The sequence below is a fragment of the Danio aesculapii genome, chromosome 25 (assembly GCF_903798145.1).
Source record: "Danio aesculapii chromosome 25, fDanAes4.1, whole genome shotgun sequence".
In the NCBI taxonomy this organism is placed as follows: domain Eukaryota; kingdom Metazoa; phylum Chordata; class Actinopteri; order Cypriniformes; family Danionidae; genus Danio; species Danio aesculapii.
The window spans coordinates 17,254,173-17,281,686 of NC_079459.1; the positions used below are offsets into that span (position 1 = coordinate 17,254,173).

The 27,514-nt window shown below is 36.6% G+C and overlaps 1 protein-coding gene across 1 annotated transcript; it reads right to left on the minus strand.

The window, feature by feature from the left end:
* Positions 1-624: 624 nt before the first annotated feature.
* On the minus strand, positions 625-1,942 carry cart2 (cocaine- and amphetamine-regulated transcript 2). The gene is given in 5 exon segments (XM_056452008.1): positions 625-900; positions 902-964; positions 1,485-1,559; positions 1,689-1,801; positions 1,804-1,942. Coding segments are annotated over 5 exon segments (351 nt in total). The 5' UTR covers positions 1,859-1,942; the 3' UTR covers positions 625-855.
* Positions 1,943-27,514: the final 25,572 nt, after the last annotated feature.

The following is a 27,514-nucleotide window of genomic DNA, read 5'->3' on the forward strand; positions in this document are numbered from 1 at the left end:
TTAAATGTTTTAATAATTCATATTTTATAAAATAGTATATTAAATAAAAATACAAAAATGTGTGTAACTATCATCCAAAAGTATCTTAATAACAATTTCTTTACAAAATTGCCCTTTATTAAAAATGTCTTCTTTTTATTAAAAACTCTTTATTATAAAAAAATCAGTAATAATAACAATAATAGTAAATTATAGTTTATATATAATAATTCCAGCAACAAGAGGAAATAAGTAGATTTTTAATCTTATTTTGAATGTTGTCTGAAATATTTTAAATATTTTATCTTTAATAGTTTAAATATTAAAATAGGTTGCATTTACATTTTAAATATAGTTTATATTTCCCATGTGTACATTTTAAATACAAAAAAAACCTTTGAATTATATATATTAGAAACATTTAAAAAATGAGGATTATATTTATTGCATTTAACTACATATTTTGAATTAAAAAATAATGATTTCATGGCGTTTTTATTTTATGGCTTTACTTTTAAACTTTCTTAATCGTTTGATATTCATAGCAAGAAAGTCTTTATATGGTCTTCAAATAATTTTATTGTCTTTTATCAAAAACATAATATGCAAATATAAAAGTAACTGATACACAGACAACTTTACAAAACAAGTTATATTGCACTTTAATGCACAAAACAGATAAACATGAAATAAGACAATATCACATTTTACATCACATACATCTTGAAGAACAATTTCATTACAACTTTGCTTCAGTATCTTCAGTCTCTTCACTTAAAAAAATATTAATATAAGTAAAACTGTAGTCATTTTTGATATATAATGCATATGGATTTCCTCAATCCCGTTACAATCCACTCCGAATTCGTGTTTCCATCACAAACACTTTAACAAGAAAAAGTTGCAGAGAGCCCCGCGCGGGACAGTCGCACATCTTGCCGATTCGAGAGCCTTTTCTGATCGCGCACTGCTCGCCTAAATCACACTGGCGAGAGAAAACAGCAGAGATCGAGTTACTGACAATCTATCTATCTGAAAATCTATGAACATTCAACAATGAAAAGTATTTAGCAATTATTAAAGATCGTGTAACCATTTGCGTTAGCGCGTAAAGCGCACTTGTTTATTTGGCATATACGTAAATAATCTAATAATCGTAAAAACAATAGGGAGTTGCATCCAACAAATATGATTTACTATTAATGAGATGTCAACTACCACACACGCATTGCCAATATCCAAAACACATTGCAAATACATGTAAAAATGTGGAAATCTCGCCTTAAAGAGTCATTTCTCCCTGATTTAAGTAATAAAAAGTTTTATTGGTATAAATGAATAATTTTAGGTTGGTTAAAACTTGTTAATTTAGATTGTACCGTCCTTAATGTACACACAAAAGCGCAGTGCCCGTGTTGCGCAATGGCCATGTAGCCAAAACAATCTACAAGCAATTATTACGAATATATGTTATATTAATATGTTATAAATATACCATGGGAAACTTGACCAAACTTCTTCTCCCAAGGTGGAATTCGTTTCGTCTGCAGCTTTTCCAGAACTTCTTGCAGAGCCCCGAGCTGGTTTAACAAAACAGTTCAATGATTCCTTTTAATCTCTTTATAACATACCACATTTCACAGAAAAGAACAAAAACTTCTGGCACTTTACATACATGCACTACTGCGCAATTAAGATGCAGCACTCACAAGCTGTTTTTCGCTGGTCAGGTTTGGGTCTTTGGGGTAGAAGTCTCTGATGGCTCTTGTGTCCAGTTCCACCTCAATCTCCGGCTCGGATTCGTTCGCTCTCGCTCCGGTCACAAGCAGAGCAGCAGCGCGCACACAGCCATGCGGGTCCTCAGACTGGAGCTCTCCATGGTCCTGAATGCAGGGGGCTTTGGCACCTGAGCGCGCAACGCCGTTATACGTCTCTAATAAAGTTTTGGCGCAAATAAGCATCTCGACAGTCTTGCACGCTTTATGTGCTCCACGGTGCATGCATTTATGGAATCTGTTTGTCGCCCCGCCTTTAACATTGATTTGGTTGCGCACGTAAGCGCGATCATTCATTGCGTAAATGCGCTGGAGACAAGTCATCAAATGCGTTAATGTTGCCCCCGGAATGTTTTATTTCCAACTTGACTAAGGACACATCCGTCTGTGTGTTTGGATCAGTGGAGAAGAAGATGAAAACACTGCAGGCGCTGCTGATTGTATAAGAGCTGCTTTTCAACACTTTGGAGTACTTTGGAAACATGCACGGCTGTTTCAATCTGATTGCGTAACACTGCATAGCGAAGTAACAAATTATATTTGAATAGACATTTATGTGATATAATATAATATAATATAATATAATATAATATAATATAATATAATATATCGATGAATTATTAATATGGTGTTGCCTGTGCCATAAACAATTGCATTCTATACATCTGTAGATAGTTGCTCCACATACAAAATCATAAATAATATATATTGTTTATTAATAAATACATATATTTAGAGACATCTCTCAGAGACCTCACTATTGCTGGATTTCACTAGTCTCTCACAGACGTCACAAGTCTCTCACTGCACATCACTTCTCCTTCATTGGACATCAGACATCACTAGTCTCTCACTGGACATCACTAGTCTTTCATTGGACATCACAGACATCTCTAGTCTCACTGGATATCAGTCTTTCATTGGACATCACAGACATCTCTAGTCTCTCACTGGACATCAGTCTTTCATTGAACATCACAGACATCACTAGTCTCAGTCTTTCATTGGACATCACAGACATCACTAGTCTCTCACTGGACATCACTAGTCCTTTATTGGACATCAGTCTCTCACAGGCGTCACTAGTCTCTCACAGACATCTCTAGTCCTCTCGCTGGACATCAGTAGTCTCTCTCTCGCTCTCTGGTCTGCTTTGATCTTGATCTGCTCTTCTTCATTTACTGTAGAGTTACTGTAGTGTTTTAGCCAGAACGTTGTCACCAAGAGTTTTTCAATCAGGTTGTCATCAGGACTCTGGGCTGCCATTTCACAGATTTTTTTTTTCAATTTTTTTAGCATCAAGGGACAGGAGAATGTTATATTGAACTTTTACAGAGCAGATCAGTACTGTGTCATGATCTAAAACCAGACTGGAATTTCTCAAAGATGTGATGTCTTTCAAGAAAGGAGTGCAGCTGTATAAAAACAACTTTTTCTAAAACATTGGATAAAAAGGGTACAGGTGGGACACTGGTCTAAAATTGGCAAAACTGCTGGATCAAGATTGAGTTTTTTGAGAAGAGGCCTGACCACAGCATGCTTAAAAACAGCTGGTACACTAGTATTACTACTTACTAGTATTACTTTTACTTTTGTTACCATAATTATTATTACTGTTAGGACTTTTCCTTTTGTTATCTTCTCATAATCATTATTACAAGTATTTCTACCACTGTCATCATTCAGATTGCTGTAGTTGTAGTAATAGTAGTAGTAGTAGTAGTCATTGTAGTTGTAGCGATTGTAGTTTGGGTTGTTGTAGTAGTTTTTGTAGTAGTAGATGTCGTTGGTATAGTGGTATCAGAAGTAGTAGAGGTGTTGTTGTTGTAGTAGTAGTAGTCATTGTCGGTGTAGTAGTATCAGAAGTAGTAAATGTTGTCGATGTAGATGTTGTAGTAGCAGTCTGTAGGAGTATCAGTAATAGTAGTAGTAGTAGTAGTAGATGTTGTAGTAGTATCAGTTGTAGTAGATGCTATAGTAGGATCAGTAGTAGTAGTCATTGTTGTAGTAGTATCAGTAGACATTGTAGTAGTAGTAGTCGTGATTGTAGCTGTAGTAGCAGCAGTAGTAGTTGTAATATTAGTAATTTTCTGTAGTAGTTGTTGGTGTAGTACTTGTGATTTATTATTGTTGTTGTCAGTTATTATTACTGTTGTCCTTTCTTGTTACTGTCATCAATACTATCATAAATTTCTAGCATTGTTGTCACTCCTTACCACTGACTGGTTTCTTTCTATCTGTTTTATGATACTTGCTTCATTTATTGACTGTTATTGTCCTTTATTTACACACACACACACACACACACACACACACACACACACACACACACACACACACACACACACACACACACACACGCACCTTCCAGTACCTGACTGTATTGTTGTTGTTTTTGTTTTTTGTAGTTTTTTGTTGGTTTCATTTTCTTTGTATTTGTATGATCCCAATTTGTATACTTTTTGCATAAATAATAATAAAAAAAATTTAAAAAAACAGTTGGACAGTCCCCAAATTAAGGCAGCTATTGATGAATGACAAGAGACAAGGTCCTACCGTGCTAAAAACCTGTTTTAGCACCCTAGATGGAATAAAGACCAGACAGTTTGCTCCACAAACACTGATGCTCCAGAAAAGCTTTGTCTAGTCATTTGATTCTTTCTGCTGATAAAGGTTTAGACATTGCAGATCCTTTACCCTGCTCAGTGCCGAATTGCGATACCAATTGCCCATTGAGATTCTCCCCATTATCCTGTCAGCGTATGCATTTGTATTTCATCGACAATCATCTTTTTAGGGGATGGATTTGAATGAGGCAGTAACATTTGTAAAAATGCAATAGAAATCAAATCTAGAATGACCAACTTCTTTTTCTGTGGCTGAAATACTTTTCACTTTTGGCCTTCATGTGAAAAACCTGCTCTCAGAACATTTTAGTCACTTTAGAGTGCTCACCATCTGGAAAGTTAGGCTGATAGTAAAATAGGGTTAACTACAATCAGCTGCCATGATAAATATAATAACTGGGAGGATCTGAAGGTGCTTCTATTAATGATGGTTTTCTCATTTAAGTTTTTATATTGTGCTTCAGAATAAATGTAAAATATATCAAATAAAATATTTAAAATACATAAAATATATTTAAAATCTGTTATTGAACTTCTGTCTGTCGATCTAACAATCATCCATCTACCCACCTGACCATCTCTCTGTCTGTCTATTTCTAATCTGTCTGTATGTCTGTTTAATTCTACTTTGTGTGTTATATACAGTGTTAATGAATCATTTTTGCACATTATAATATAAATACAGATGCTTCCCCATGCGGGGACGTAATAGAAAGGGGCTCCTGATGTTACAGTAATTATACCAGATGTATCTTTACTCTACGTTTAATTTGAAACGCATTCATAAAAGTTAATGGAAATGATCTGGTTGCGTAATTAAATGCGTAGTAATTGATTCATTCAGCTGTAAAATACCTAAACTTTTCAGGAAACTTCAGATGAGGGCTCAAGAGGAAGTTGCTTATTAAAGGTTTTAAGAAAAAAACATAATAATTTTCTCATTTATGTTTAATTGCTAGGGGCCAGGAGCCATCTGCACTCTGAAAGTGTAGACACCCAGCTTCTTAAGCATGTCTAGACTCATCTATAAGCCTTGCTGGAAAATGAATAGGGATTTTTATTTCATAAAAAAAGAAACAAGTTTTCCAATGGAAGGCGTTCTTGGATAGATGTAATAGGTTAATATTTTTGCCCATCTGTGACGTCACGTGTAGAGGACATTATTATGAGGCTGAATTTGATAGGCTATTTGTGTACCAGCAGATCAAATAATTTCTGCCCAACAACATTCGCATTATCCGTGAATTTGAGGAACACATATTTAGGGGGTTAGATTCATTTGTGGATATAAGGTGCATTTCCTGTATGCTATATGCGTGGGATTAACTGGCAAAAGAGTTCTATCTGAAGGTGATGCTTTTTAATTTCCCAACAGGACTCTTTATCAACGGGTGTGAGGCATATGACTCACTCTCTTTAGTCTACATTTATATCAAAACCTAACCGATCAATGGCAAACACACTAAGAGTTCTTTATTATTATTCAGTCAATATTCTAGTTCTGTTTTAAAATAGCTGACAGCTATTTAAAAACACCTTGTAATTCACTTTTGTATTTTATTCTGATGGAAAATTCCCTACCTTCTAAATGAGAATGTATATGGCACAAAATAATGTGTTGTGGGAATAAACTAACTGGAAAGACTTGGCCCATAACCCCTGTCGATGAGTTTATAAATCAAACAATGTGGTGAGCAAACTTGTTCTTCTTGAATGGATCGGAAATAGAGGTTATGGGTGAATGAAAACCATTTTCATGTGTGCAACATGTTTCCGTACCCCTATTAAAAATATATACACCAGATAAACTTAAGATTTACATGCACATGAGATCACAAACGATCACACTCAACATGACTCTCTTTTTTGATTTTTGGAACTTTATTAAATACAATCACTCTCTTGTCTAGTCTAGCAAGCTGTGTTTAAAGAGGTGGTCCACAGTGTATTTTTAAAGCTTGGTTGTGTTTATAAGATGCAAAGCAATGTGAGCTCATGCTTCATTTGTAGAAAATCACGTTATTTTTTCATATATCTTTCTTTGATTATATACAGCTACTCAGCTAACATGAAAACAACTGTCATATTTCCTAGTTCCTCTGAAAGGCCCACCCTCAGGAGGCTCTGATTGGTCAGCTAACATAATGTGCTGTGATTCGCGGATTGGCTCCACGTCATCAGGAAAAGCATCACGTGCTTTCAAACAAGCGCTTTTGCGCTGTGTAAACAGCCAGTCAGAGAGAGTAGCTGTTAGATGTATCAGTTTGAGCTTCAGTCAGACAGAAAATGAAGAGCACACAGCTGAACCTCATGCCTGCTCTCTAAAATGAAATCTCAAATTAAGTCTTATATTTAACCCGAAGTACATATATTCCGATTATAAGCATGTGTAAGTAATATGAAACGTTCTCATATCTTTTGCGAGTTCGTTATTTGAGATGTAGAACGCTGGGAAAGTGGCTGCATAGAGAGACACTGCAGCGCCGCTGAAGAATGTGGCTGTTTACAATGGTTTGACTAATAAATATTAATTTGTAACTAAATTGTTAGCGGTGCCAAACAGCATTTCCCATTGTTTACATCCTTGTTTACATCCTCACTATAACATACCATTAACACTAGAAACTGTGCATGTAATTGATCAATTTTAACAAATAAATATAGTTACAGGTTGTGGCTCACAATCCACATCTTCATCGGTTGGAGAAGTTTCCAGCCGAATCCTGCACTGAACTGAGAGAGATTCTGGAAGCTGTCCTTTGTTAAATGCTAGCTATATATATATATATATATATATATATATATATATATATATATATATATATATATATATATATATATATATATATATTTATCATTCTCTGGAACATAATTAAAATCTAACTGTAAGCACTTCTCTCTTTGTGTCATGTTTTTTAAGCCCAAATACAGAAACAGAACAAGCTCTGTGGGAATAGCAGCATTTGGACGACATTTGAACTTTCTCTGCTACATTACAGCACTACAGCACCTCTGGTGATGCACCTTTGCTGCGTGGGGTGTATGCGCATAACCTGAATCACTTGTAATCTCACTAGCCTGGATGTATGTTTTTGTAGTCCCCAAACTTTATTTGGTGTAGGCTTTGCTAAGCTAACTAACCCAATGTCTCCCTTTGCATTGAACATATTAAATTCAGAGATGTTGTTTGTGTTCACACAGCTACCTTACACATGAACTAAAGTTTAAAATATGATATCATAGTGGACCACCCCTTTAACTACAAGTAGCAACTGTTTAGAGAGCTGAATATTTACCAGTACTTATCAAAAGGATGGTCGTCATCCATGAGCTAGCAATAAAATCACACAAATCTGCCAGAGACATTTGCCTAGGGCATTGGAAACAGGGTGTTTTCACCGCAAGTGCAACGAACAAACCATCAGCTATTTTTGGCACTGGAGTGAGTGTTGAGTTAAGGGGTTTAAAATCTTACCCTTGTTCCACTGCCATATTCACTCTTCGCTATGGGGCATGATTTGATTCCCATTTGTCTCCTTGGGATCCGCTTATGTCTGCCCACGTCTGCTTGTCTTCCAAAAAACCCCAAGTCCCTCCTCAACCTCCCAAACTTCATCCCCTAGTCCCATAACCCCTGCAGTTTTTGACATACCGAGCTTTCCCCCATGATTAACCCATCAATCTTTCTGCACTTCGTACATTGAGAAAAGTACGAAGACATCTAAATCCACGGTTACAGTCTATTAGCGACAAATAAGCCATGCTCAACAGGTTAAATGTGACGCACAATGTGATTAGGAATGTGAAAGACTCTAAACTTCACCAGTGCCCTCTCAAATTAGAGAGAAATGATTGGGCTGAAGGCCACATTTACATTTGCTAGGAATGTCCTGTAATTTAAAAGGCTACACAATTGCAGAGATTTGCATTTCTGCAGAACAATATGAGGTCACACTTTATTTCTATGGTCTGTTTGTTGAATTTAAGTTACATTACAGCTACATGCCAACTAATTCTCATTAGATTATAAGTAGACTGTTAGGGTTGAGGTTAGGGTTATGGTTAGGTTAAGTTGACATGTACTTGCAAAGTTTCTTATAGTCAGTTAAATGTCCGTTGAAGGAGTAGTATCAACAGATATTACGCAGACAGTCTACTAATACTCAAATGGACCATCAAAATAAACAAAAGGGGCTTTTATAGTTCCTAGAACTATTGGGAGAATTACATTTTTTTTTTGTTGTGTTCACACCAAAGGAACTGGGTGATTTCATTAAAGGAAAGCTTATTTGAGGGAGCTAAATTAGTTCCTAGCTCCTAGAGTTCCTAGAGTTTGTTCTAACCCAGGGGTGTCAAACTCAGTTCCTGGGGGGCCGCAGCTCTGCATAGTTTACTTGCAACCCTGCTTCAACACACTCACCTGTAGGTTTCAAACCAGACTGAAGGACTCAATTAGTTTGATCAGGTGTGTTTAATTAGTGTTGGAACTAAACTGTGCAGAGCTGCGGCCCTCCAGGAACTGGGTTTGACACATGTGGTTTAACCCATAACAAAAAGAACTTCTGGTTACACATTGGTTGTCCACTAGGGTCGGTTGATTGTGCAGACCCCATATGAAACATCAGCATAGTATTTTAAAGTGTTACAATACATATATAAAGTCAGTTAAAAGCATGTACTTGTTGATTTGTTTGTGACATTGTATTCTTTTCTTAGCATTAATGCATATATGATGTTGCATAACTAACGTACCAACATTTGTCACGTTGTTAAATGCAAAGCTCTATGTCACAATCTGACAGTTTATATCACTTCATAGTTCCTAGTGACCATGTGAATGCATCATTAAAAATGGCCTGAGGAGGAAATTTAGATCTTTGAGTATGTGTCATGATCACCAGCGATCTAACCCTCATAGATCACTGGAGAACATTCACTTTCACTTTGACTACAATTCTGCCCCTTTAATAAACGACAAATGCCATCATACACTTCACTCACACACCTGGTCTAGATCCCCCATGATTGCAATCAGTCTGCATCAGAAACCGGTGTGTGTGTGTGGTGCATTCTGAAAGTTGTAGTTCATATTTGGTGCAGATTTGTAGCTCTCCAGCGATCTGCAGTAGTTAGATTGCTGGTGACTGTAACTGAATGAGCTTGGTGGCTAGTTTCTATAACTAAAGCTCACAGCTCACAGTCAACCAACGAACATTTAATGTTAACGTCAAAATAATAATAAATTATAAATGAACAATACAAATAAAAACAGCACCCCTCACAGACGACTGCTACACAAACAGGAACAAAACAACAACATTGTCCCAGACCTACTTTTATCTCATTTTTTACTGTCATCAATACTTTTTTATATTTCCTCTGGACTATTTTCACTGGACTCAGGTCCAGTGTGTCACAGAGATGTCAATAACACTTGTTTCACTGGCCTCGCTCCACTCTCACTGCCCTCAGAACTACCTGACTCACACTGATGTGATGAACATATCACACATCCCATTAAAAATGAGTTCAGCTATTGAGAACTGTTTAAACTCTTTAAATGTGGACTAGAGACAGGCTCTCTAAGCTGCAGTCTTCAGGGTATTTGTTAAATAAATGGCTCTTTTACCATGTGGGAATCACTGGTTTCTGTCCTGTTTGGTGCAGCTTGAGTATAACCATAGAGGTTATGATGGTGCCGTGACCCGGATGGGATTGTTGTCAAGGGGGGTGAGTGTAATCAAAGACTATAGAATACACAAGATGTGTATAGTTTTTAATAGGGAAAAGTGTAACTGTCAACATGTCGAATGAAACCCCGCCTACTTGTACAGGAGATACTCAGCAATCGCTATAGAATCTCCAGGGCAGGAGCTCGGACCAGCCTCGAGTTTCTGCAGATTTTGTGTGATTCGAATGTTTAGAAGGGAAACTAAAGAGACAGTTGTTGTTTAATTCTTTGGTGATTCCTAATATGAAATGACATCGAAAACTGGGCAAGCAATTTTGGAGAATTAATGTTCACCATTCAGACAGAATGCCCAAGCATACTGCCCAAGAGGCATTTCAAAGATGGCTGCCGAGTGAAATGACCTGCCTTAAAGGGACTTTGGTGTAATGGAGGCCAGCTTGTGAGAACTGTCTAAATCTTGCTCTACAGATATTTAAGGATATTTTCTTACAGGTCTTTGTTAGTGCACCCACCTCCCATGCTGAAACTGTCCAGTTGAATCCCGCACCCCAGCGCATGGTGTTTTGAGTAGACCAGAGGGGTTATATAACACAAGCCCACATCATTTGGTGTAGTTTTCCTGCTATAAGAGCAGAAACTACAGAGCAGAGCTGCTGCTCTCTGTAACATTTTCCATTGTGTCATTTTGTATTCAAATGAAAATCTGAAAGATAATAAAAAGCCCATACATGCTGTAAACCCACCTATAGACCATTCCCTCAAAGAAATCAGGAAGGTTCACACATTCATTAAACGTTTAGATAAAAATATTAAAGCAGCCTCTTTATCACTATTACTGCTTTTTTGTTGTTGTTATTTTTCTCTATCCTCAAAGACTGGATGAAAAAAAACTGCACAAAAGGCCACATGATTGGTAGCTCATTGCTAAACAACTGACTGTTACTAATTACTTTCATAAATTATGGTAACAGGTTTGTTTTGAATCAGCCCAGTGATGAAGTTCAGTGAAGCAAGTTAAATTATTAATGCACCATATCCACTGTTGCAGAAGAGGAAATCAAGGTTATTTCTTAATAGTGCATTTAACATGTAGAATTATCATAGAGTGGCAGGCACTGAATGGCACAAACTGTTTATTGTGTCCACTTTAACCACAGACTTCAGGCATTCCACTTGCTTTCGTTTATCAAAGTGACAGTCAAAATTAAGCCTTGTGGAAAAAAATCAGCCCATTGATTTGCCCATTGATCAGGAGGCAACAACACTAAACAACTTGCCTCAGAAATGAGCGAGACGAGGGACTTATCAGGTGGCGCACACCCTGATAGTGTTAAACATTAATTACATCCTGCTTAAAAGAATCAAATTAACCTCTCCGAGGTCACCGACCACACATGTGTCTTTTCCAAATTTGTACTTCCTGTTAGGATGACATTTCATAACAGTCAAACTTTAGGGTAAAAGACATTGGTGTCTCACTTTAGCATTGTAAAGGACTTGTAAGTGAGTAATGATATAACTTTTAGAAAATACACTCGCACATCATTTTAATTAGGTGCACATGTTCCAATGCTATCAGTCAACCACAGAACAGCAAATAAATGATTTTAGGCATGTAGGCATGGTCAAGAAAATCTGCTGCTGAAGTTCAAACAAAGCATTTTTTAAATGACGGACTTTAAACATGGCATGGTTATTGGTGAATTCTGCAAAAAAGCCAGAACCTTAAAGCAGATTAGCTACAGCAGCAGAAAGGACACAGGTGGCACTTCTTTCAGCAAATTGAGGGAACAATTCACGTAGGCTTATCAAAAATTTGACAATGTCAGATTGAAAATAGGTTCCATGGTCTAATGTGTCTCAATGTCTGATGTGACATTTGAACAGTAGGGTCCGAATTTGTTGTTAACAGCATGAACGCATGAGTGCTGCATCCTAGTTCATGCTGCTTTGGTGGTGTACTGGTGTGGGAAATATTTTCCTGGCACACTTGAAGCACCTTAGTGGCAAATAAGCATTGTTTTACCATCAGTCTATCCAAGTATTGTTGCTGACAATGTCCATCCCTTTATGACCAGTGTACTCAGCTCAAATGATCTCAAACTGGTTCACTGAACATGACAGTGAGTTCACTGTACTCAAATGGCCTTCCCAGCCAACAGATCTCGATCCAATAAAGCAGGTTTGGGATGTGCTGGAACCAAATGCTCACATCATGTATGTGCAGCTGACAAATCTGCTGAAATTGAGTGATGCTATCAAATCAGTTTAAATCAAAACCCTTGAAGAATGTTTCTAGCACTTCTGAAGTTCTGAAAGCAAAAGCAAGGTCTACCTTTTAAAGTGGTCAGTGAGTGGCCTGCCTTTATTAATATTATAAAAACTATAACAGATTTTCAGTTGTGGTGTCCAAATTTTCAATAATTTAAATTGTGCATATTATCTAATCTAGTATGGCCAATCATGTTAGCAATGTGGTAAAATGGTAACAATGTAATAAAGCTTGTTTAAAAACAGATGCACTAAAACATCAGTATTTTAAAATATGGTAGCAACATGTCAATCCACTTCAGAATATACAGAAATGTGCTACAGCACTAAAACTTTGACGCTAACGTGTGTTACCAATTTGTTATAATTCTAGCAACATCTTAGAAGCATGCTATTAGAGAATCTAAACATGTTTAAAACATGCTAATTAATTGTAGTCATGTTCCAAACATGGTAAAAGCATGGTAAACAAGCTATATGCATGGTAATACTCACATGGTAATTTATGCTTGTGCAATATATTATATTTTGATCATGCTCTTGGCAGAATGCCATGAAACAAAAGTGAATCAAAGTGCAACATTCTGTAAAAAAAGGTTATGTTAATGCTACAAACTTGTTAAACTTGTTAGCAACATGGTTAACATGCAAGGAACATGAACACCTTGTAAATGTAACATGTTAACACCATGCTACCTGCTTCCTAAATCCATGCAGTATCCTAAATATAAGATTCTTGTAATGTGCTATAGTTATATCATTGAAAATGTTATTAGTCTGCAAAAACATGCTAAGAACCACATTCATGTAACCTGTTAGAAACTTGTTAGCAATGTCCTAAAACAAGCAAGTCATGCTAACTTCAGCCTACAACATGCAATAAACATGCTAGAAATGTGATTTTAAAAAAGCTAGCAGTGTTCTAATATATATTAATAAGATGCTAGTATGGTTATGCTTGTTATGTCATGCTAATAACATGTAAGCTACATGTTAAAACCTGTTAACTATGTGCTAGCAAACTAGAAATTCCACGGGTTCAGTTAAAGCAGGGTGAATCGGCTCTCAGCTACTATGCCCCCCACTGCTGGAATCAGCTGACAGAAATGCTCCAACAATAGGCACATTCAAATCAAGACTTAAAACACATCTGTTTAGCTGTGCCTTCACTGAATGAGCACAGTGCTATGTTATGTCGTTCTTTACTTTTTCACTTCTTTTATTTCTTTTTATGTAAAGCACATTGAATTGCCACTGTGTATAAAATATACTATATAAATAAACTTGCCTTGCCATGTCAGAAAAGTTTTAAAACATGCTGAGAAATTCCAAACATGACTAAATCATGCTATAATAATGTGCTAAAACAAGCTAGCATGTCCCAAGTCAACCTAAAACATGTTTTTTTTTACTTTATAAAACTATTTTCTTTAATAGTTTCAGGTTTTTTTTCCAAAGTTTGCCATTAAACTTTTTTATAAACTTTGTTATTAGCATTCTATTCCTTAAGTTGGCGGTTCATTCCGCTGTGGCGACCCCTGATTAATAAAGGCACTATAAGCCAAAAAGAAAATTAATGAATGACTGAAGTTACATGTTCAAACTCATTGCCACACATGTCCAGACATTGCTAGATTGCAGTTACCAGACATGACAAATGACACAAGGCAACACTCATAAGGTTTGTGAATTCCCTCACTAGCTAGCAGCGCTTGAGTGTATTTAGTGGCCAAGGCAGAGCTGTTTTTCATGTCTTGGGCCGGGGGAGACAGACAGGACGCGGGCGCTCACAAGCCCCTGAATTTAAAGGCCATGTCACTTACAGCTGTCTTCCACATCTGCCCAATTCCTCATTCTGACAGGCAGATCAGCCGCAATACAAGCAGCCACTAGCAAATTCGATTTTATCGGAGCCTCAGGAGTTAACCTGTCATCTCATTTTGCGTTACTTTCCATGTCAGTAGAATGTTGCAGGCCGCCTGAGCAGAAGTTTTCCTTATAAGCGGCTTTGTCAAGACACTAATAAATGGTGCTCATTTACTTTGGCAGGAATTTGTGGTTTGGAGGATTGCCATGATTAAAGAGGCGAATAACGAGAAATAACGCTTACGAGATCATAGGGGGACTCTTCAAAGGACATGTTTTAATGATCTCTGAGTTCCTTTGCTGGTCATACTTCTGCAAAGCTGGCAGAATCAAACTGTATAGAACTGCCATTCATTTTCCTAATTTGAATCATCAGTTTTTGGAGTGAAATGTGTGCTCCAAATCTGTTTGTTCTTTCTGTTTAACCATAGTGTGACCGTTTACAGAAGTATTACATAGGTCCATAGAGGCAAAAAACGAACTGACATCTATTTCTTTGCCAACATTAGTTCTGATGATAACTACAAAAAATAAATGTAATAAATGTAGACATTTTAAGGCATTTAAATTACATTTGTTTTCATAATGCTGCTGGTGATTAAAAAAATTTAATAGTAATAATAAATAAATAAATAAATAAATAAATAAATAAATAATTTTTTTTTTTTTATTTATAAATTTTTTTTAAACCAGTCTGAGATGATTTGCGCTTTGTGACAGTGCGTTTTCCTGCTGGAAGTAGCCATCAGATGATGGGTACACTGCGGTCATAAAAGGATGGACATGGTCAGCAACAATACTCAGATAGGCTGTGGCATTGATACGATGCTCAATTGGTACTAATGGGCCCAAAATGTGCCAAGAAAATATCTGCCACACCATTACACCACCACCACCACCAGCAGCCTGAACCATTGATACAAGGCAGGATGGATCCATGCTTTCATGTTGTTGATGCCAAATTCTGACCCTACCATCCGAATGTTACAGCAGAAATGGAGACTCATCGAACCAGGCAACGTTTTCCAAATCTTCTATTGTCCAGTTTTGGTGAGCCTGTGTGAATTGTAGCCTCAGTTTCCTGTTCTTAGCTGACAGGAGCGGCACCCGGTGTGGCCTTCTGCTGCTGTAGCCCATCCGCCTCAAGGTTCAAAGTATTGTGCGTTCAAAGATCCTCTTCTGCATACCTCGGTTGTAACGAGTGGTTATTTGAGTTACTGTTGCCTTTCTATCAACTTGAACCAGTCTGGCCATTCTCCTCTGACCTCTGGCATCAACAAGGCATTTGCACCAACAGAACTGCCGCTCACTGGATATTTTCTCTTTTTTGGACCATTCTTTGTAAGCCTTAGAGATGGTTGTGCGTGAAAATCCCAGTAGATCAACATTTTCTGAAATACTCGGATCAGTCCGTCTGGCACCAACAATCATGCCACGTTCAAAGTCACTCAAATCACCTTTTTTCCCCATTCTGGTACTCGGTTTGAACTTCAGTAGATCGGCTTGACCATGTCTACATGCCTAAATGCATTGAGTTGCTGCCATGTGATTGGCTGATTAGAAATATGCGTTAACAAGCAGTAGGACAGGTGTACCTAATAAAGTGGCTGGTAAGTGTATTATGTAACGTCATCATGGAAAAGACTAAATAAATCAGTTATTAGAAAATAGTTATTAAAACGATTATGTTTAGAAATGTTTTGAAAACATGTTGCCTCTGTTAAATTACAATTTGGGAAGAAATATAAAAGAATTAAAATGTAAGAGGAGGGTCAACAATTCTGACTTCAACTGTGCATATAAAAAGACGTTTCTTTTTATAGGTGTTTATAAAATCGTTGTGTCTGTACTAAAACCTCCACATAATTATAATTACATAATTTTTATTCTTTTGACCTGCAGTGCTCAAATGCAGAAAACAGAAAAAGGTGATAATTTGCTCCACATGTTAAACAAAAAATGTACCAAATTATTATTATTATCTATTGTTGCCGTTTCAATGGGAACATTTTTGTCCTTAATGTAATCTGTTTTTTGTGCGAAACAGATTTATGAAGGACACAAGGGTCAAATATTAAAAATATCTGTTTTTATTGAATAATATTTTTGTGCTAAAGTTCGAGCTATTTGTATTAAAACAGACACTGTGGGTAAAGAACTAATTAACTAATATTTATCACCATTCTTAGTTGGTTGATTTTTTTTCTCATTACAAATGTCAAAATGATAGCACACCCAAAAAGACTTGGCGTTTACAGTCCAGTAATTATCCACAGTGATTGAACAAGTGCATAGCTTTAAGTACCTTGAAGTGGTCATTGACCATAAATTGACTTGGAAAGCCCACATTGACTGTCTGCTCAAAGTTCCAACACAGACTATATTTTTTAAGGAGACTCAGACTGACCGGAGTAAGTAAAAATCTCATGTTGCTGTTTTATCAAGCAGTTTTGGGAAGTTTACTATGGTATAAAAGCTTGGTATGGCAGTCTTTCAGTTCAATCAAAAACACATCTTGCACGTATTGTCAAAAATGCCATGAAAGTGATGGGTGTAAGAGAGTATACATCACTTCAATCAAGCTATGAGTTGTTGGTATGAGGAATGCAAGTAATAGCAAACGATCCAATTCATGTTTTATTTCTAATGTATGAAGTACTGCAATGGGGTATATGCATACAGACTTTTATTTTTCAGACAGTCAGCTTCAGGTGAACTGTCTTTCCATTACAAAATTGCCATGTTTAAGATCTGATTTCTTTTATAATAAGTGATCTTCACTGCCTGATAGATATACAATATTAAGTAGGTCTCAGACCAGACTAGAAGCACTGCGTTAAATTCCATTTTTCCCTGCCATCTCTTTAAAATATAAAAATGTATTTTACCCCAGTATTCTCAATGGGGTTTCTGTACTAGCCTGCTGTCACTGACGTCTATCATCTCGCTTTATGCTTGAACATCTAAATTAATACTCAATTTTATTTAACTGGTTGTATTTTGTTTACATTACGATGTTGATGCTGTAAAAGAAACTTTCATAACAGAAACGTTTCACCGGAAGTTTACCGTTGGCTAAAATACACTAGCTGTGTGTATAGCTCATTGGTGAACAATACAGATTTCCTTCATATAAAAGTAACCGCTACAAGAAGTCATTTATACCAGCGTCCAATAGCGTTTTAAATGGTAAACTACCCCTTAATGGGATTTTTAAATGTCACTCTTGTTGGTAAATGTTACATGTTGCCTTTTTTATGTGTATTGAGTCCAAGACAAATGTACGGTGGCAAATTTCCTAAAAAAAAAAAGGACAATAAAGTATAACTCAACTCAACTCAAAAATGCTGTCTAAAAATGCAAATCAGACATTCTTTCATAAAATACTCACTAATTTGCATACATTTCTAGCATAAATATCTAAACAAGATCAGGTTCAATTACTATTATTATTAGTCTATTTTATTTATTTATTTTTTGTTGTTTTTTTTATTACAAATTCCCAAAGCTTTTTGGAAAATGTCTTTTTTTATCCCTCTATAATTTTGAAAATATGCTGAGCAGCCAGAAAAGGTCAGAAAAAAAAGTTGTATATAAATTAGACAAATAAAAACGTCCTTTTGCAGATATAAATAAAACTGGACATGTTTGGTATTAGTGATGCTGTGGTGGCGATATACACTACCTGACAAAAGTCTTGTTGCCTATCCAAGTTGGATACTAATGTCTGGTAACTGGACTGGCCAATCCTGGAGCACCTTGACCTTCTTTGTTTTAGGAACTTTGATGTGGAGGTATGAGAAGCAGCGCTATCCTGCTGAAGAATTTGCCCTCTCCTGTGGTTTCTAATTTACAGTATGAGCGGCACAAATGTCTTGATGCCTCAGGCTGTTGATGTTGGCATCCACTCTGCAGATCTCTCGCACGCCCCCATACTGAATGTAACCCCAAACCATGATTTTTCCTTCAACAAACTTGACTGATTTCTATAAGAATCTTGCGACCATGTGGGTTCCAATAGGTCTTCTGCAGTATTTGTGATGATTGAGATGCAGTTCAACAGATGATTCATCTGAAAAATCAACCTTCTGCCACTGTTCTAAATGATCAACTAGAAGTCAAGTTATTATTTGTTGCTCGTACAACTGGGACGACAAGACTTTTGTCAGTAGTGTATAGCTCAGTACAGGAAAAAAAAATATTTTCAAATAGCTTATAATTAAAATCAGACAAAAGAAACACTTAAAACTGTAGACTGGACATTTTCTTTACATTAAACTGAATAAAAACAAGCCCAAAATCTCAAATCTGACATCTCAGTTGAATACATGCGCGTGTGTTTAATTGCGGACCCTCTGTGAGGATGTGAGCCAGTGTGTGTGTGAAACTCACTCTTTGAAGATGAATCCCTGTAGAGGTCTCTGTTTCTCTGTGTGGGAGAGGCCAGGCCTCATTATCTCCTCTTGATTCATCCTCTAGTCCCTCTTCAGCACTGAAGACAGTCACGTGCTCTGGACGTACATGTTCAGATGGGCCGATTACAGCTGCTGCTGGGTATATTCTGTGTGGGAGTGTGGAAAAAAGAGAAAGAACAATACTCAATTAAAACGCTGATGGCATCGGAAGGGAGGGGAATCTGCTGTAATACAGGACAAAAGGGCAGTGATAGACAACAGCATAATTAAGCTTGAAATTGGAGAATATTTCCTGCACTTTGCTGCTGCTTACAAAAACAAAGATGTTTCTGTGTTTATATAATGTAAAGTGCAATACTGTGTTTTCAATCACCGATCCTAGTTTTTATTCATACATCTTCATTGCGCATCTAGACCTTATTTTGCTGTCTCAAGTCATTGCGTTAGCCTAATTTATTTTAGAAATGATCAGTATTTTGTCTTATGGTGATTCTAAGTGTCAGTTATTAAGTGATGCTGCATAATATCCCAGAAATATAAATACATTCACAATATAACCATATCCAATAAAAGAAGGTAGTGGTTCAAATCCTCTTGGGTAATTAAAAGCGAATTATTCAATATTAAACTAATCTTTTAGATCTACATCAATCTGATCATAAGGCCAGCAGGGGTTTTAAAGTGCTACTGGCTGATCTGAGACGCGGTATAAATAAGACGTCACCAGTTTTGAAATTTGCAAAGAAAGATGAAAGTAATACTCTTGGTAAACACTGACACTTTGATTTATATGTAAATCTTATTCATAGATTTTAAGGAATGCAGTCGCTGCTAGCAAAACGCTGTTTGTTTAGCTAAGGTGTTTATTCACAAGCCGCATATTTGAATATATTTCTTGTACTTCCAGCAGAGGGCTGCGCATGAAGTCTGTCGCATCATGAGCAATAAAGTGGGCATATGATGAACCTTTTTTCCTGTTTAAGTGCTCTAAGATAACAATGTAAGCTTCTCCAAAGGCTACTATCTGAACCACTGTGTTGGGGTAATAGATTACGCAACCTAGGCTCATTCTGATTACGTATCCCTAGTTACATTTCTGGAGAGCGCCAAATGTCCCAGAAGCTATGATTTTTTGAATTTTTTGGTTTTCACAAATCCACCAGAGGCTGCTGTGTTTGTTTTTTGAGATGTCTCAAAATGTCTTTTCTTGCGTATATCCACCAGAGGCCGCTGTCGATGGACTGATTGACTGACTGATTGACTGACTGACCAACCGACTGATAACCCTACCAACCACCCCCTTCCCTAAACCCAACCAAAAGGGTTTTAAAAAGCATCGATTGACCAGTGCCCACCCCTTTCCCTAAACCCAACTGATAGTGTTTTAAAAAGCATCGATTGACCAGCGCACACCCCCTTCCCTAAACCCAACTGATAGTGTTTTAAAAAGCATCGATTGACCAGCGCCCACCCCCTTCCCTAAACCCAACTGATAGTGTTTTAAAAAGCATCGATTGACCAGCGCCTACCAACTTCCCTAAACCCAATCGACAGTGTTTTGAAAATCAATCCAGAAAAATAAAAGCCCTTGCGGCAGTCTGATTTTTACCACGTTTTCAAATTTTACCACATTCTCACCCTGTTGTTTATTTATTATTTACTTGTTTGCTTAATTTTTTGGCTTTTGTTTTTTGTCTTACCTGCTTTCTAGAACCGTTCTTCGCCTGATGGTCAACTCAGCTTTGTGTCTCAAATCTTCTGACGTAAAAGACGAGCCACTGGACAAACTGGTAACTGCGGAAAAGCTGTCCACATGGTAAGCGATCAACTGATAAGTGAGAAAAAGAACAGTGTCACCATACCTGTCGACATTTGTCACAGGGGATGTGGTGTTCGGGGGTGAGGTGTCTGAATAACACTGTTGAGAACTGGGTTAGTAACTGTACTGTGGTGTTAGTAACTGTACTACGTAGTGGATTTCGGGCGGTCCCCGAATGTTTTTTATATATAGTGTTTGTATAGCAGCAACATTTCAACCATTTTTCTAAAGTTCAACCAGCTAGATTGTCCCTAACCTATCCAGTTAATAATAAATAACAGATTCTTTCTAGAAAAGCATTTCTCGTTTGTCATTACTTTTGGTGATTTGGGTCACATGATTTATATTTTGCACTTCCAAACCTCCGTATCAATGTGCCCTGTTTTTTATGCTGCATTGTGGTACTTTTTAGGGCGCAAACGTTTCAGTGCACGAACCAAATTTTGCGATTGAGACAGCACCTAAAATGGCTGGCGACCTGACCAGTGCACTGACTACTGAACAAAGGTGCTGATTGAGACCCACCCTGTATTTGTTATGTTTCTGTTGGGATATTGGATATTGTTTAGTTTCACTTCCTGCCGCACATCAAGGATTTTTATTGAACACCTCCAACATTTTTCAGAGCAGATTAAGTCACTCTTAACACACCACAAGAAAATCTGATAAGATAATCTTAAGAACCACCAAGATAATTGGGACATTACCTGAGATTGTTGGAAGGGGAGAAACAAGCTCAAAGTCATCCCAATTATCTTGTGAGCCTAATTGATTGTGGTATTGAATACCTCTGACTCTCCATCATTGTGTGACTCATGTTTAAGCTTAAAATCACTGCTTATTTATTGCCTTGTTTTATTGTTTTTGTAAGAATAGCATTTAAAGCTTCCATGCTCTTCAGGAAACAGCAGCTCATTTGCATTTAAAGGGACACACATGCACTGAAAACGGCATATTTTGGCTCACACCCAAATATACACATATATGACAAGCTATAATAAATGATTTGTGGTGTATTTTGATTTGAAACTTCACACACACATTCTGGTGACAGCAGAGATTTACTTTTTCACCTCATAAGAAGAGGCATAATATGTCTCCTTTAAACAAGTGCGACATAAATTTCCATGACTCACCCAGACTTCAATGAAAAAGCCAGAGCTAATAGCTGAGGGCAGCTGTTAAATGAAGTAATCCTGCAATTAACATATGTCACAATGACTTTAATAGATACTCAGCCCATTAAGAGCACAGTGTTTATATCCTGGCATATTGTGTGGCTCTGAAATATGAGCGCAGTGCAGAAAGGGCCAGCATGTCTTCTCCTCCCACCCGTCTTCATTTAGCTCCAAAAAAGAGACGTTTCTCCTCAATTACTGGAGGATTTCACCATCCACGGGGCATAAATCATTCGCGCAGGCTCGTAATAACTAGATATGTCTTCATGACTGCTCTAATGACAGCATCAATTGCTTTAATTGGACAAGTATGAGGAAATCCTTGAGTCCCTTGTAGGAGTAAATCGAAAAATTAAAACAACCTGTGGAGTCTTTCTGTTTTACAGGTTACATTAATGTAAATGATGTTGAGATCATTGCTTTTTACTCATTCATACAGTAGGATCTATGTTTTTTTTTTGTGTGTATGTGTAGATCAAGAGAGGAGAGATGTAGTTAGTGCTGATATGAATGTTTTTTTATATTTTAATAAATTAATTCATTTAAATAACTAGAACAAGGTCAACATTTGGAATTATTCAAAACTTTTCATAAACGTCCTAAATGCAAAATGTGTATTAAGGAATACGAATATTTTTAATATTAATAATATTTTTAATAATTGTGATTATATACAGTGCACCTGGAAAGTATTCATAGCGCTTCACTTTCTCCACATTTTTTTATGTTTCATATTAATTTATTTCCACAACATTTTACACACAATACCCCATAATGACAGTGTGAAACAATATAGTTTTTTAATTGTTGCAAATTTATTAAAAATAAAAAACCTGAGAAATCACATGTACATAAGTATTCACAGCCTTTGCCGTGAAGCTCTAAATTGAGCTAAATTGAGTTTCCAACGACCATTCTTGAGATGTTTCAGCAGCTTAATTTACCTGTGGTAAATTCACCTGTGGTAAATTCAGTTAATTGGACATGATTTAAAAAGGCATACACCTGTCTACATAAGGTCCCAGGGTTGACAGTGCATGTCAAAGCACAAACCAAGCATGAAGACAAAGGAATTGCCTGTAGACCTCCGAGACAGGATTGTCTCAAGGTACAAGGCTGGGGAAGGTTACAGAAAAATGTCTGCTGCCCTGAAAGTTCCAATGTGCACAGTGGCCTCCATCATCCATAAGTGGAAGATGTTTGGAGCCACCAGGACTGTTCCTAGACCTGGCCGGCCATCTAAGCTGAGTGATCGGGGGAGAAAGGCCTTAGTCAGGGAGGTGATCAATAACTTGATGGTCACTCTGTGTGAGCTATAGCATTCTTCTGTGGAGAGAGGAGAGCCTTACAGAGGGACAACTGTGCTAACCTGTGCAGCAATCCACCAATCAGGCCTGTATGGTAGAGTGGCCAGACGGAAGCCACACCTTAGTAAAGGGCACATAGCAGTCTGTCTGGAATTGCCAAAAGGCATCTGAAACAAATTTCTCTGGTCTGATGAGACTAAAATTGAACTCTTTAGAGTGAATACCAGGCGTTACGTTTGGAGAACACCAGGCACCGCTCATCACCAGGCTTATACCATCCCTACAGTGAAGTTTGGTGGTGGCAGCATCATGCTGTGGGGATGTTTTTCAGCAGCATGAACTGGAAGACTAGTTAGGATAGAGCGAAATATGAATGCAGCAATGTACAGAGACATCCTGAATGAAAACCTGCTTCAGAGTGCTCTTGACCTTAGACTGGGGCGAGGGTTCATCTTCCAGCAGGACAATGACCCAAAGTACACCGCCAAAATATCAATGGAGTGGCTACACAAACACTCGGTTAATGTCCTTGAGTGGCTCAGCCAGAGCCCAGACCTAAATCTTATTTAACATCTCTGGAGAGATCTGAAAATGGCTGTACACCGTCACTTCCCATCCAACCTGATAGAGCTTGAGAGGTACTGCAAAGAGGAATGGGTAAAAATTCCCAAAGACAGGTGTGCCAAGCTTGTGGCATCATTTTCAAAAAGACTTATGTACTGTGATTTTTCAAGTTTTTTATTTTTAATAAATTTGCAACTATTTCAAAAAATCTTTATCACATTGTAATTATGGGGTATGTGTGTAGAGTTATGAGGAAATAAATACATTTTATCCATTTGGAATAAGACTATACATAAAACAGTGGGAAAAGTGAAGCGCTATGAATACTTTCAAGGTGCACCGTATACACTATGAATATTTATAATTGTATTATTTTAATTATTATATACAAGAACAATATGTAAAACATGTAAAAGTGCTATAGAAATAAAGATGAATTTTAATTTAATATTTTTTAAGCTCTAAACTGTTGACTACTGTATAATGATAATCAATGACATTATTTTATGCAATTAGCTACTTGATACTAAAAAAGCATAGATTTGTAGCAGTACACGTGCTGGAAGTATAGCTGATGACTTGATTATTCAGGATCTTTCTGTTATTTACAAAATAAAATGTAAAAAATTATTAAATATGATCAACCTATACATGTGTTTTATTGTACAAGTGTCAGGTTTTGTACAACAAGATATCTCAGACAACTCATTTTTTTAATTGAACAAGTCAGACAGCATTATTTAGATGAAAATTAATTTGTTTTCATTTCATAAGGCCTATGCAATTTCAAGTTTATTACAGAACGAGCTCTGGGAACAGGCAAATAACCGAAGATTTCCATTTATGGAGAGGTTATATTGCAGGAATAATGAATGTAGGAGGATGTAGAGCTGCATCTGCGCCCTTCAATGTAAACATGTTCGGTTCTCATGACTCCTCATTCCTCCAAATGTCACTTGGTATTATAAAAAGTAATCAAACTCAAATAACTCATTTCTAATTTACATTTTGATGTACATTTTTTCAGGCATGGTGTAAAGCTCAAAGCTAAGCAGAGATATAGAAGAGGTTGATTTGGGCTAACATGTCTGTGCTTGATTTTAAAGTGTTTGTATAAATTATTTATTCTGTCTATAATGACTATGAATGCATTCTTGCAAGCACATGTTAAGACTGGATTGAAAAATTAAGATTTTAGAAATTGCAAAAAAAAAAAAAACTCAGGAATGGAGACTGGGAATCTTTATTGTCGTTGATGGACTTTATTGCTAATTTAGTCTGATCTGCATACTCATTAGATTCTCTTTAATGAGCACATTTGTCTCTGGTGAACAACTGCAGGCACTGGTGTGCTCTTTATATAAGGCAAAAAAGCCTTTGCAGTGTGGGGAACTTAAAAAACTTCTTATAGACTATGACATTTTGGTCAAATAAATGTATACTTTCATGGTGTATGATGAGATTTTAGCAAGGTAACATTTGAAATATATTGCATCGGTGTGCATAAAGTATTTTTATTTATTACTTATTGTGTAAAATAAAGAATTTTTTCCCAGATTAAAAAAAAAAACTTTGTTAAAGTGTTACGTTACATGAACCAAACCAATCTACAACAAGTTAAATCACAACACGGCAGATTCTGATTTGAAGCAAAGTTAAAATCAAACAAAAAACAGCTTTTGAACTATTTAAAACGTTAATTTAAAGTTGTTGGTTGTATCTATAGAAACCTTTTTGAGATCAAATAAATATACAGTTGAAGTCAGAATTATTAGCCCACCCCCCTCCCATTAATTTTTTCCCCAATTCCCCCACAGAGAGAATATCTTTTTTCAACCTATTTCTTAATTCATATAGTTTTAATTAACTCATTTCTAATAACTGATTTATTTTAATGCTTTGCCATGATGACAGTAAATAACATTTGACTAGATATTTTTTCAGGACACTTTTAAATGCTAACGAGGTTAACTAGGCAGATTAGGGTAATTAGGCAAGTTATTGTATAACGATGGTTGTTCTGTAGACTATCAAAAAATATACAGCTTAAAGGGGCTAATAATTTTGACCTTAAAATGTTTTTTAAAAAATTGAAAACTGCTTTTATTCTAGCCAAAATAAAACAAATAAGACTTTCTCCAGAAGAAAAATATATCAGACATACTGTGAAAATTTCCTTGCTCTGTTAAACAGCATTTGGGAAATGTTTAAAAAGAAAAGAAAAAAATCAAAGGGGGCTAATAATCTGACTTCAACTATAATTTATATACAACAGTTCTTTCTGGTTCTCAAATCTGTTTGGCTGATAGCAATGAGGTAATTCTGCAATATTATTACTTGTACAGCCTCTTCACCCTTCTGTATACTAAGCCCACGACAAGCAGAGGAATAAGCTCACTATATTTTGACAAATATTGCAGCTGTTGGACAACATAATGTACTTTGAGGGTTTTTTTTATGCGAGGATTATTTAGATTGCAACTATGCAGTTAATTTATAAGGATAGTGCCTATTTTTAAATATTCATAATTTGAGAGATTCAGCACGTTGGCGGCCGTCAGCAGAGCAAACAAATTGATGGTTGACGTTCCGCCACAAGATGGCAACAGAGACCGCATAATAAGTGCTTAAGGAGAAAAAACTGAGCATAAATTTAAACTATTCAATTCATGTTATTTCTATAGCGCTTTTACAATGTAGATTGTGTCAAAGCAGCTTAACAAATAGAAGATTGAAACTGTGTCAGTCCAGTTTTCAGAGTTAAAGTTCAGTTTAGTTTAGGGTGGTTTAATTTTGAACGTCCATCGATGCGCAGATCTAAGTCCCAACCAAGCCAGCCAGTGGCAAGGAACAAACTTCACCAATTGACAAAAGTGAAGGAAAAAACTCCAGAAACCAGGCTCAGTTGGGCATGACCATTTCTCCTCTGGCCAAACTTCTAGTGCAGATCTGCAGTCGAGGCACCGGAACAAACATCAGCTGAACAAATCATCATAGAAAAGGTTAAGTGATATTCTAAGTCAATCTCTCTCTCTTGTTATTTTGTAGTGCTGTATTTCTACCATAGTAGTCTGGTAGTGTTTGCTTTGCTTTGGTTTTTTTGAGGGGGTTAATTTTTGTGATTGCAACAGATAAATACTGGAAAATCTTTGTAAACTGATGCATTTCATGCCGTTCAGCCTATAATCTTAAAATGTGAGCAAAATCACCCATTTTGTTATCATTAGACTTGTCATTAGACTAGCTGTATGGTGACGCTGGTGAAGCAGCAACGGTTTCTGCTGTTCGGATGTCAGCTGCAGATGTGAATTAATGGCAAAAAAAAAAGTAGTTCCTCAAACAAAAGGGTTTTTGAGACTCTCAAAATATTTTAAGAGCACAGGGACACTGTTACACAGCATTATAGACTATGTAGTTTATTCACATATTCCCCTATTAAACATGATTGTTTTAATTAAAGTCTGCATGAAATAAGAATTTACAATGCTTATTTTTGCTACAAAAAAACCTGTACGAAAATAAAGCTCTGCCACTCTACTCCGTATTCTGTTTCAGCAGGAAATGTGTCATCATACTAAAATAAAAGTCTGTAGCACACATACTTTAATAGAAAATGTTCAACAAAAGTGTACACATTCAAGCTCACAACTGTTTTCAAGAAAATTTCAAGAAAATTTGTGGTTTTAACAAATAAAAAAACCTAACCTTAACTTAACCCTATAGCCCTAATTGTTGCAATGGTAAAATTTTTGAGCCTTAATGTTGTGTACAATACTAATAAAGATCAAAAATGTTAGCTAAAACCCAAGATTGGTGCTGCAAACTAACTGAACCTAGATAGCTATTCCAGCTTCATGGTACAGGCCCCAGGTTAAGTGGTTTAAAAACAGTTGATGTTCTTTATTAATTCAGGGTTAAACCCAGAATTTGTGATGAATTCTGGAGCGCGTGCAGCTGAAAGTGTGACACGAGCAGCAAACAGCAAATCACACACTCACAGGAGTCAGTTTATATGAATTTA